The sequence below is a fragment of the Eptatretus burgeri genome, chromosome 13 (genome assembly GCF_056783735.1).
Source record: "Eptatretus burgeri isolate ZD-2024b chromosome 13, Ebu_testis_v1, whole genome shotgun sequence".
In the NCBI taxonomy this organism is placed as follows: domain Eukaryota; kingdom Metazoa; phylum Chordata; class Myxini; order Myxiniformes; family Myxinidae; genus Eptatretus; species Eptatretus burgeri.
Genome location: NC_140973.1, coordinates 40,323,976 through 40,336,786, shown reverse-complemented (window position 1 = coordinate 40,336,786; position 12,811 = coordinate 40,323,976). Strand labels below are relative to the sequence as shown.

General features: G+C 41.2%; 1 protein-coding gene across 6 annotated transcripts in view; it reads right to left on the bottom strand.

Annotated features, from left to right (window-relative positions):
* LOC147014278 (fibronectin-like) overlaps positions 1–12,811 on the bottom strand; it is a 132,904-nt gene that overhangs the window by 46,771 nt on the left and 73,322 nt on the right. For all 6 annotated transcript variants that reach the window (XM_085852121.1, XM_085852123.1, XM_085852118.1 and 3 more), the window contains 6 exons: positions 10,351–10,464; positions 9,658–9,927; positions 8,436–8,623; positions 7,367–7,454; positions 2,480–2,656; positions 1,571–1,660 (listed from right to left, as the gene is read on the bottom strand). In XM_085852121.1, coding sequence (XP_085708247.1) covers positions 1,571–1,660; positions 2,480–2,656; positions 7,367–7,454; positions 8,436–8,623; positions 9,658–9,927; positions 10,351–10,464 — 927 coding nt within the window. The remainder of the gene's footprint in view (positions 1–1,570; positions 1,661–2,479; positions 2,657–7,366; positions 7,455–8,435; positions 8,624–9,657; positions 9,928–10,350; positions 10,465–12,811) is intronic.

Here is a 12,811-nt window from a genome sequence, read left to right as displayed (position 1 = left end):
GGCAAACCACATTTCAATGTTGGCCTCCAAAGCCAGCCACTGACTCGGTATCCTCAGTCATACAAAGTCCTTCCTTAACAATACCTGAACTCCTATCCACTTACTGTACATGGCCTTCATCTGCAGCTTGATGGAGTAATGCTTTCCCCTCTGCATTGGCTCCCCTGTCTCACATCTTGCTCAGATTGATGCTGTGGAAACCAAGGCCTTCAAGATCATTGGAATCTCCTGCGCTGAAGCTGAGTCTATCGCTTCGCCACTGCAGACAGGGTCTGCCGTCTCTCTGTCTTCTACTGCCTCCTTTTTGTTCTTGCATCCTCTGCTTCCTTGCTTTGTCCCTTCCAGATTTCTGCAGGTATCACACGGTCCATCATCAACCAATCCTCTCTTGATGAAACTACCTCAATCCAGGATCACTGCTCACCTCCACTCATTTGTTCCTTTTTTCCCCCACCTGTTGAATCAACTTCCACTTCATATTCAATCTCATTCAACCCTCTGGATCTTCAAGACAGTTCACCACCATCTCATATCGTCCCCAATCCAAAACCATGATCTTTTCTACCCTCCTTAACCCCAGACAGATCCCTCCACCTTCCAATTTTCCAGTTTTCTCTCCTTGGAGTTTCCTTCTGTGTCCATCTTGTCCACCGCATACACGCGTGTTTTGTGTCCCATTTTTGTCTGTTACATCCTGATCCGTTCAGTGTATTAGCTCTTCCATGAGCCTTGACTATGTATACAAAAAAGTCAGAGTGAAATAACCATATGAAACTTTGGACACAATATCATAGTTTGTTTTTGACAAATTGCATCCCAGCAGCTGAATATAAAAAGACCCAACGAAAAGAAAAATTTCAAAGGTCATTAATTGCATAGCAATTATTACACAGCACAATCAACTCAACTCTCACATTCAACCAAGTTTTGGAGACTTTTGTTTTTCTTTAAAAACAAAAACAACCATGAAACAGACTAAAATAACAAATGTAAGGAACAAGAGCACAATTATCCCTTTTCCATTGCAAAAGGAATCTTTAGCAGTTGTGAAGAAAGGGTTGAAGGTGTATGAGAAGGCCAGATAACAGGGTAGGCTCAATGGGAAAACAAGCTGTAAGCTTTGGACTGTTCTATTCAAAGTTCCAGGGGGATTTGTTTGCAGTCATGTTGTTTAATGCAAGGCAGAATCAACAAGCAGCAATGGTTGGTTCATCGTGGTATATCGCATGGGTGTCTGGAATTTTAACGTACAGTATTTACTGAAACTGTATATTCCAGTAAAAATATTCTGGCTGCTGGTGAAGGATCACATTTTGATTCAAATAGCAAGTGAGTTTCAGCTAGTACATCGCAATTGGGCAGGTATGCCAAGGATTTGTCTTACTGATGAGTGCGACATACAAAACACATCCATCCAAGACTGGTGTTGATGGAATGTTTTTCAAATGCACGTGATGTTTACACACTGCCCCTTTTGGGTGGTGGTTCACGGTACTCATGGATACATGGCACAAGCAACCACAAAGTATACATTCGTTTTGTGCGCTTGATGTTTTGCATGTGTAATTACCTGTAGCTCCAGTGACAGAGATAGGCTCACTATGAGTTGATCCTCTAACTGAATGCAATGTGAAGAGATAGCGTTGACCTGGTTGTAAGCCTGAGGAGAAACAAGGGAAACCAAAAAAATGTAGATCATAACTGCAATATATATGTGTGTGTATATATATATATATATATATATATATATATATATATATATATATATATATATATATATATATATATATATGTATGTATGGTGAGGACACCAGATCAAGTCCCATTACAGCTATTGCTGCACAATGTGAGACCAACAAGTGCCAACTGCCACATGGACACATTGGCTTCCACCCCACCAATCACAACCAGGAGGCATCAATATTATTTTGAGTGGTCGGGTGTTCTATGGAGGTGATTAATGAAGTTCTCTATCCTGGACGAATGCTGTGACGACACCGTCATAACAACATCATGACTGCAGTCCCAGATGGGCCTCTTGCAGTGCAAAGAGGCCAAGATCCAATGCTGTCATCAAGCAGATGAAAAGTGAAGCTACCAACAAGTTTCACCCTTTTGGCGGCTAGTCAGGGAAACTAGTATAAAGCTGTGAGGCTTCAAAGTAATGCAGTGGATGGAACAGCGATGTTGCCCTGCCAAGCCCCAAAAATGGCGAAACTCATCTGTATCGACATTTGCCAGATCGACAATATTTGCCAAAGTTAGGGAATTTCATTAGTCATATATATATATATATATATATATATATATATATATATATATATATATATATATATATATATATATCAACAAAATTGGTATGTACCTCTGTCTCGGTAACCTGAACTGATTAAGTATGACATCGGAAGTGGCAATCAATAAAAGCTCAACTCATTCTCCCAGATATTTGACAGTACCAGAAAGGAAAGTCCTCCCCTACCATCTACGTTGTAGGTATGTGTTCGTGGAGGGATATCAAATTCCCAGGGCTCGTGCTCGCCACGTTCATCCATCACGACCAGGTGAAAGCTGGTGTCATCTTGTGAAGGCCTCCATCTAAGAGTAACTGAATCTTCCGTAGTAGTGGTAATGATCAAATTTCTTGGCGGAACAACCCCTGCAAATACATGTGAGCTGTGATTAATAAATATGGTCAAGAACAGTAATCAGGAAAATTTGTTCAGCTTTAAAATTCAGTCATGGGAACTTTATGCAGCAATCTCATGAAGAAGACAACTCGATGAGTGTATAATGTGCTGAATTTGGGATATGACACAAAATAAAGGACGTGATTTTCATACCTGACCGGCTGAATACAACATTCCCACACATACAAATAAAAATGTATCCACATCAGACCGCTTCCTGTATTAATTCACCTTTGCCTTGAACAAAGTACTCCAATATTATAGATTTGCTTTTGGTCTGAACACATTGTGCGGCATTGGCGTTCGCTTACTTCTATTGAAATTTCCTGTCATTCCCTCTTACTTCTAGTGGCACTTGCACGAGCGTGGCTGTGTTTCAAAGTTGGCGAATCTATTTTGAATATGGCTTGGAATAATGATATGGGCTCTGCTCATGTGCATGAATGGAAAAAAGTGTAAAACTAAACTTCAAGAAAGTTTGGAGATGATGAACTGGCAGCAGAAATGTGCTCAGCTCAGCAGGGCTTCTCACTTATTACTTCTGCACAGAGTATTAATGGCATGTCCGGGATGGTTGACTCGTGTCTAAATTCATCATTCACGTCATCTTACTTTAGTGCTGTGATATTAATCTTTGTTTTTGCAGAGAAGAGGTATTCTCTTCATTATACTGAAGAAAAGTTTCTTAAAACACAACTGAACCCAGCAATAAATAGTGATTAAACCAGATATTTAAATCTAATTTATCCAAACGTGCACAAACGATTTTCGGCAATGCAGAAATTTCGATTTAAAAAAAAAGATTCAGTTTATGAGAAACATTGCATCATGCCATACACCGGTGGAAGTGCTTGTGGAAGTGACGTCATGACGCAAGTCAACTGTTTCTGAGCCACCACATTGGAGCACGCCTCGCCGTAGAAATGCATTTTCCCACTGGAATAGAACCAGTTCTTTCGAACCAGAACACAATGAAGCAGTGCCAAAGAGTGTGCAAACTGCATCTACTTCTGATGAATAAAGTGACAGTGATAGGGACAGCATGGATGAGAAAGAATGTGAACAAGGAAAGTTCAGACTGGTGCGAATGCGGACAATGTGAATAAATGCCGACAGCACAGCACGGGAACATGGGTGTTTGGGATTTATGATTTATGATACCATAGATTTAATGAAAATGACTGTTATTCTGTAATTGAAAACGAGTCACTCCTGGGGTCTAGAATATGGTGAATCCGCAAGTTTTAGATGCTCATTTCATGAATTTATTGATGCTTAAGGGGTCGGGCAAGTTAAGTTGGCTCCTGATTCTTCACAAAACAGGTATTGTTCCATTTTTTTGAGCTTTATGTTGAAAAATGGTTTGATATGCATCTTCTTCCAAAGTATCCTCATAGATTGGCCTGTCTTTGTTGCTCCATTTGAAAACACCAAAGCTCAAAGTGGTCTTCGCAAACAATTTTGTGCCTTCCGAAAGAAAATTTGTCAACAGTCTCAGCAGTTCCTGTATTGAGAAGTCACTTCATTGCTAACTCTCTCTTCTCTGGATATTTGTCCACCTTTTAAATCTGGAAAAAGTTTTTACTGCACTTTCCTCTCATTGACACATCTGTATGCCTGGCACTCTGGCATTGTGCTTCCTGTACCGGCGCTGTGATGTCACATTCTCACGAAATCTGCTCTCGCGATAGCCCAGTGGCGTCGAACAGTGTATATATATATGGAATCGTGATCTTTATTGTTCAGTATTTCTTAAAATACAATTCTACAATAAACTTGCCGTTGGTCACTGGCTTCGACACCAATACAAATTTTTATTACGGACCCGAGGCATCAAGAAGGTACATATCTCAAACAAAAGTTTCAAATGGAGCACCTCACCATTAGAGCATTTAAATTGCATCAGATGTGGCAATAAATGCGAATTGTTGCTCCCAGCTTGCCAGCTCGATGACAGAAGATGTCATTTGCATTTTTGCCGTCTCCATCTCTACCACATTCAGAATGTCATGCGGGCACAGGCAACTTGCTGGTGATATTAAAAGCAAAATTTCAGGAAAATTTAATGGAGGTATTTTTCTACTCACAGACTTTCTTCAAAGCTCTGAGTTTAATTGCGCTTTAAAGAAAATTAAAAGCATTGGTCTGTTAGCATTTTGGTTGCTTGTTAATGTTCCCTTCTGACCACCATGGCTCATGATGTAGTTGGGGAACCTCAGTTCAAATCCCATATACCATCTGTGCGTGTCCATTGTTTTCTAATGTCATTGTACTTCATGTACGAGTACACCAATGCTTTTGGCCTGAATGTAATATTGCATGAATAAGCGTCTACATGCGCCAGAGATCAATGTAAAACAAAAAAAGGGTATTTTATTTCTTCACGAGCAGGGGTACCTGGCATTGCCCGTCTATTTTTTGTGGGGGTTTAATTGAAACACTTCCCAACACCCACAAAGGAATGGGGTCAGGGACCAGTGTACACTGCCCCTCCCCTATTCCATCTACAGGCGCTGCACGACGACATTGCTGGATGCTGTCAGCGTCTGGTGATGACGCGTACTAAAAGGGCATACTTAGATTTCACTCCGTTTGTTTGTTTTTCTCGTTTTCGTGTTTGTTTGTCCGGGCAATATCTCAGCCATCCTTTGAGTTTGGAAGCTAAAATTTTGGCACAATAGTGAACTAGTGCTTTGGCAAAAACGGTATTTCTAATGTTTTTAAATCGATCAATTGATTATCATTTTTCGATTAATTACTTAATTTTCAAAAAGTTACAGTTTGTGATGAAACATTGGTGGTTTAGGTATGCTATTAGCCGATTGGTGAAGACATGTAATTATTTTTCAAGAATTATTTATTAATTTTAATTGCACAATTAATCAATTAAGCAATCAATTCTTGTGCACCGCTCCATCCCAATTCCATGTCCATGTGCTGCACAGCAGCATCGCCGGGCACCGAAGTCGCCCTGGCAATGGCAAACACTGGAGGATGTGATTTATTTATTTGGCATGGGGGCGGTATACTATAAGTGTAGCTCTGTCTGTTTAATATTATCTTCCCACATAGCTGCAAACTCTTAGGCACAATATTGCAATTAAAAAAAATCCAAAATAAATTGAACTTTTTTTTTTCTTAAAAGTTCTCATTTTTTCTTGGCCCAAATCACTTCCCGGCACTCACACACAAAACTCTGTTTGACGAAGATCCGTTCAGCCATCTCTGAGAAAAATGATGACACACGCAGACAGACGTAGAGACAAACAGCTCTCTTATAGTATAGATTGTTATCATAAGGAATAAAAAACAATAAATGATTCATCTATCACAGTTGATGCATTTTACATGAGAGATTATGCCTCAAGGTAGAATCAAATTGAGCTGTGAAAGGTAGGTTTCTCAACAAAATCCATATTCTTCTCATGTGCACAGGACCTGACTGCTGGTTGATATATAAATGTATTCCCTTGTATAGATTAAGGAAAATTTAGAATTCGACCAAGAGGAGACCACGTACATGTTGGAAAGACACTATCAAACAACTAATCGAATCTGTAAGGATGTCTCGAGAACTCGAAAATGCAAGAAGAACTGCACTCAATCATGCAGATTGAGACTGCAGGAGAATGACAGCTGTAGTCAGGTCAAATCATGACATTACGGATGACACGCGTGTGCGCACACACAACCTGAGCTTTGGCAACTCCCTTTTTGCCACGTTCCGCCCTCATGGGACTGAATTTAGTGCGATTCAGGACCATGTCGAATACAACAGCTTCAATGGGAGTGAAGACCGAGCCGGGGACAGCAGCTTTGATGGGGGAGGAGGGTGCCTGCTGTTGTGCCGATCAACCTGCGTTTGGGATGTGGCCTGGCGACCTGGCCTTGCCTTGCAGCTTGATGGGTTTTGCCGACTCAATCCCATTAAGGAAGGATGAGACCGAGGAAGGAAGAGACCGAGAAGGAAAAGACCGAGACCGGGTGTACCCCGGAGGCCACTTCGGAGACAGAGAGGGAAACGTCGCACAGATTAGGAGACGTCTTGGTCCATGAATTGTCGTTCATTGCTGTGATGAAGATATATGCTTCAGTACTGTGGAAGGCTTGGTTGGGCGGAGCACGGATAAGGAGACAGCTTGGTCCATGAGTCATGGCTCCTTGCTGTGGTGAAGATGGATGCTTCAGGACTGGGGAGGGCTCCGTTGGGCGGAGCATGGATAAGGAGACGGCTTGGTCCATATTTTACATATTATATACATACTTATGTTGATGTGATCATACAGATATTACACATATTGTTACATGCACACGTTATGTGTGACATATTGCATTTGTGAAATATACACATGCTATGCATGACATATTGCACATGTTATATACACATGTCATGTGTAACACGTTTTATACACACATATTATCCGTGACATATTATATAACACACATATCAACATGTGATCACACACATATTATACGTGACATATACATCTCTCTCTCTCTCTCTCTCACACACACACACACACACACACACACACACACACACACACACACACACACACACACACACACACACACACACACACACACACACACACACACACACACTCGGATACTTCGAGACCTGGGAGGGCTCCATTCCACCTTCTGAAACCCGTATATCAAGAAAACAACCAACTCACTCTGCAATGTTGTCTGAACTCCTTGTAGAGGTTGGCTGGCAGTCTTGTTGTTGACAGCATACACTAGCACACGGTACTTTGTATTTGGCTGTAAGTGCAAGCACAGACACATGTGGACTGAAATCACAGATTTAAACAAATTAGGCACCAAAACAAGAGATCCCTCAGATGAAGAACACTTCAAACATGCATAATGCGCAGGGATCGACATGGGCAACTGGGGTGCAAAACCGTAACACAAGAAGCGAACTGCCATGACATCCCAGATGTTATAGGTTCAAAGTCAGCTGAGTATTACAGTATTAAGAATTAACTTTGTCAATAAAAACCTACCTGGCTCATAAATGGCATGTGAGATTGGGAGGTAACCTATCCTGCCTGGTTTACATGTGATGCCAGTCTCTTAAGCTCTTCAGGATAACTTTGGATAGGTGTTAAAGGTGAGCTATGAAAAGGTAGCACTGTCAAAGAACCTTCCAAACCAAAAGTAAAGCAAGCTTTTGGCCTACAAAACACATTTCAGAGAACAAAGAATGCTACAAGATGAATTCTTGCTCACTTGCTGATTTGATTTTGAATGCACAGTTACCATGTAAAGTGTACAATACTGTCAACCTTTCATGCAATAAAAGTGTCAACATTAACAAATTTGATAAAAATGTGATCTAAAGCAAAAATGGCAAACGGCATAACAGCAATCAATAGAATACCAGAGGGGCCAATGATATCGTTTTGGACAAATCACAGAATGAACTCCGGTAAAATGACTAAGTAACCAAGAAATAATTCAATATATATATATATATATATATATATATATATATATATATATATATATATATATATATATATATATATATATATATATATAAAGAATTCACAATGAAAGCTAAAAATGAAATTAAAACTCATAAATTTCACTGTAGGTAGCGGAAATGGGGGAAAACAAACATGCATACTACTTTAAATAGATCATGGGAAGCTTCAAAACAAACTAACTCCAACCAAAGTCGATCTGGGAATCACTCCGTCAAATATAGAGATAACAATGAAAATGAAAAATCATCACCTGCAGTTCATCCACAGTCGTTGTGGTGATGGTGGGCTCTAGAGTGAGCTGTTTGCTGGGAGAACGATCGTTTACCGGGGTCACCACGATGCGGTAGCTTGTAGGAGGAATGCTTGGAGCATGCCAATTCAGAGTGATGCTCTGAACTCCCACCTCTGGGAATGTTAGCTCCGTGGGTGCCGGAAGTACTGTTATTAATGGACAGCACAAAGACAATCATCCAAGCCATCATCCTGACTGGCGAAACTTGGGAGCGAGTATACTAACAGTCATTTTACAAACGTCAGCATTTCTGCTCAGCCCAGTTGTGCAGGAAGGAGATTGGAACAGTGACAACAACCCCCCCCCCCCCCTACCCAGGCAGGCCGGCAAACTAAGGTTTGCGGCATCCGATAATCAGCATGACGTCAGTCCTAAAATGTTGTTATTTTTTAATTTTAAAAGCAGATCACACTAGAGATGTGTGGAGGAGGGTGCTGACCTAAAGTGAATGTACAAATGGACTTAACTTGTGACCGTCATGTACCAGTGAGTTCTCCATTGTTTCCCACAATGTTTTCTCAATGAATAGGTATATAAATAAAATTCCCCTACTCTAAAACCCAACACCCTGCCATCAACTGCCTCCTTTCATTTAATTTTACATTCGTGTTGCAAGGAGAGGTCCTGGAATGCAATTCGTATCGGTTCTAAAGTCCTTCACGGCCAGACACCATGTTCTCTTCTGCGAAAGTCTGTCTTCTAAAACTAAGGATATCTCTCTTGGAATTGTCTTATATAACATTCTTTGACAATCGTAGGTGTCAATTTGTCAAAGTAACGAATGTGTACATGTCCTAGTCCAGCCAGCGTACTCTTGTGGGCTTCGTTGAGATCAGTTGCTGCATCAACCCTCCTCTTTTCCTCTTCATTTATTCTGTTGCTTGTTTCTCCGCTGTCACACTGTCAATGCGTTACCTTTTCCCCCTTTCATCAACTTGCTCTTCCACGAGCCTCTATTCTGTCGAAAATATTCCTGATGAGTATTTTAGGTGTATACTAAGATCTCCAGGAATAAAGGTATCACACATTTATCATTTGTTGATTTAAAAAAAAAAATACATCTTATGCAGAAATCATAAATTTGTGAAATGCAAAGATGTCACACACAAACACCATATCTATCTTTGCGTGTTATGCAATTTCTTTAAATTATTATTTTATTGTCAAGATGTGGCATCACCTGTGGAGCGATGCACTGTGATAGGTCGACTCTCCCAGTCACTGTACATGATGTAGATACGGATGATGTACTCGACACCCAGTTTCAGGCCTTCTATCCTGATGCCAGTGTCATCAGGCCCAAGGACACGAGGGACCACCTGTTCACCCTGGTCTCCCCCCTCACAGGTGATGCGATATCCGGTGATGAGGCCACGGGGCTTATGCCATTTAATGACGATGAAATCTGGGCCCACCTCTTCAAAATCTACATTCTGTATCCCATTTCCACCTGATGGACAAAAAGAAACCCCAACCTGCTCAGGATGAATTGTTTTATCCTCTAACAGAGTTTGTTATTCCTGATTTAAATCATTCCTTTTTCAGGGAGGAGGGTGGCAATGGATGCACAATTGATAGGGACAGACAATGAATCAAAGATTTTAAGCATTACATTCAACCGGATGGATGGTAACAAAGCGAATGGTGGTATGCCTGTTTGGAGGACAAAGTAATTTGCAGAATGATGGAGGTGAATGAAAGGGGAGAACTTTAAATAAAGGGAAGAATGAGTGGGAGCAAGAAATGCCCTTTGCCTTCTGAGATGAATCAAGAAGAGAAGGGGAAAGGGATTGGAGGAGAAAGTGGGGAAGTGAAGCACAAAAAAACGTTCAGTTTTTAAAAAGAGCTTCCGTGAACCAAAAGGTGTCCTTACCTGTCGTGACACGGATGGTGACCGGCTCACTTTCAGCGAACAGCCCCTTACTGTACAATCTGATGATGTATTCTGTTGAAGACTGCAGCCCTGTGATTGTTGCTTTTGTTTGTGCTGTACAGATAATGAAAGAAAGACTGTTTTAGCATGCAATAGGGACCAATGGTGTACAAAGTACAAATACAGTATGGCAAATACACAATTTGTTACATTGAACCCTCAAAGAGGAACATGTATTTTAGATGCAGCTCATGACTTATTCATCCCATAAGGAGGTGGTGCTTTACTTTCCTTTAAGGATTGTTTATCTATACTAATAAAAGGCAATGTGTGTGTGTGTGTCTGTCTCCTCCATAACTCCAAAACCATGAAACCTATCAGCCTGAAACTTTGCATGCATACTAAGGGCATTCCAAGGAAGTGCAAGAATGAAAATTGGGTGTTTGGGTTAATTAAAAGACCCATTTTGAAGATAATTAAATGCCTTATTTAATTATATCCTTCATTAGGCGATCCTTGGCCACCTCACTGTCCGGGTTCTCAAGACGTTTCCGTGGGTAACCTCCCTGGGGTCTGAAGCCGCCATGTTTTTTGGCTTGGTTGTAAGCTCCAGATTTCAAAGTATCAGCAGTTCCGACTCCGAAAAATGTGTCGATTTGTTCAATTCGGTCATTGCACGGGCGTTTCCGTGTGCGGAGTTGTGTCAACGGCAATTGGTAATCGCTTGCCAAGCCAGGCGTTCCGTTGGAGTGCTGAAGCCACTTACCGAGCGACATGGTACAGTTGGTGTCCTGATGGGGATGTGCAGTTGACAGTTGCAGTAATGTAGAGATACGTATACAGCACACACGGACATGGTACATATGGGTAGATTTGGATCTGTACGGACTCTCCGTGGGTGTGTGGACATGCCATGTCTGTTATGGGCGCCATGCTGGTAAAGTTTCATCCTGTATCTTATGGAGGTTCTATCAGGGTTTCCTTTGTCCTCATGCCTGTTTCTAAAGCATTTAGTTATGGGATTTGCTTTACAAAGGTTAAATGTTTCTCTTTGTGAGTTTCATAACAAAATATATTTAATAATTTCCGATTTCCAAGCCATTTTTCCAATCAACGTGTTTTCTAAATTACCGAGCCAATTTTTTTCCACCCATCAGACGCAGCTGTTAATAAAGATTAATGTTTGTGATCATCTCCCTGAAATGTCTCGATAAGTGTGACGTTTTTCGGTGAAAGCTACTCAAGGTTTCTGGGCTGTATGCAGTATGTACTGGAGTCAGGAATCACACTAACTACAACCTGTCGACTCCCGAAAAATTACCGATGTCGGCCAAGCGTGTGTGTGTGTGTGTGTGTGTGTGTGTGTGTGTGTGTGTGTGTGATCTCCACGTGTGGTGGGTGGGTGTCAGGAGGTGAAACAGATACCGATCAGGTGTGTGTGTGTGTGTGTGTGTGTGTGTGTGTTTTATTGGTATCTACAAATGCGGGTTTCAGAATGTTGAATGGAGTCCTCCCTGGGTTGGCTCAAAGCATCCAACATCATTTCAGTAAGGGGTCACGATTCACGGACCAAGCTGTGAAGTTTTCTGTTCTCAAAGTTTTGTGTCGAGGGCTCTCTTCAGGATCATCGCTGAACCCCGGACAGATTCCAACTGTAGTTTGTTTGAAATAATATTCCCAGGGATGGTTTTTAGCTCACCTGTAAAGTAATTCCGGGGAGCTTTTGGGATGGCTCGTCGTCCGTCCGTCCGTCCACAAATACTTGCAACTTCTTCTCAGAAACTACACATACTATTTCAATGAAATTTGACTACAACCTTCATCACCCGTTATAGCATTAAAAAAGGAGGTCTAAAGGGGTCTACAGAGGAAGTTTATGAGGGGGGGGGGAGTGGGTTCCCTCCCCAAAGAGGTATTTGCTTTCTTCTCAAACAATACACACGATTCTGATGAAACTTCATGACAACCTTCATCACCCATGATGAACCAAAGTTTGTAAATGACACATTAGAAAAATCTGGCTCTAAGGGGATTTAAGGGGGGTTGACCCCAAAATAAGTATTTGCTTTCTTCTCCAAAACTACACATACAATTCCGATAAAACCTGACCACCATCTTCACTACCCATGATTTACGAAAGTTTGTTCACGACATTAAAAAAACATTGGGGTCAAGGAGGGTCTTTGGGGAGAGGGGGTTACCCCCAAAATATGCATTTGCTTTATTCTCAGAAACTACACACGAAATTCCGATGAAACTTGACCGCCATCTTCACCACCCGTAATGTACCAAAGTTTGTTCATGACATGAAAAAAATTGGAGTCTAAGGGGTTGTTTTATTTGCTAGTTTATCTGAATAACTTATGCTTTCCAAAGTTTTCAGTGATATAATAGGAAATACACTCAAAAGGCAAATGTGGGAAGCCATTATTCTTCTTCTTCTTCTTCTTCTTCTTCTTCT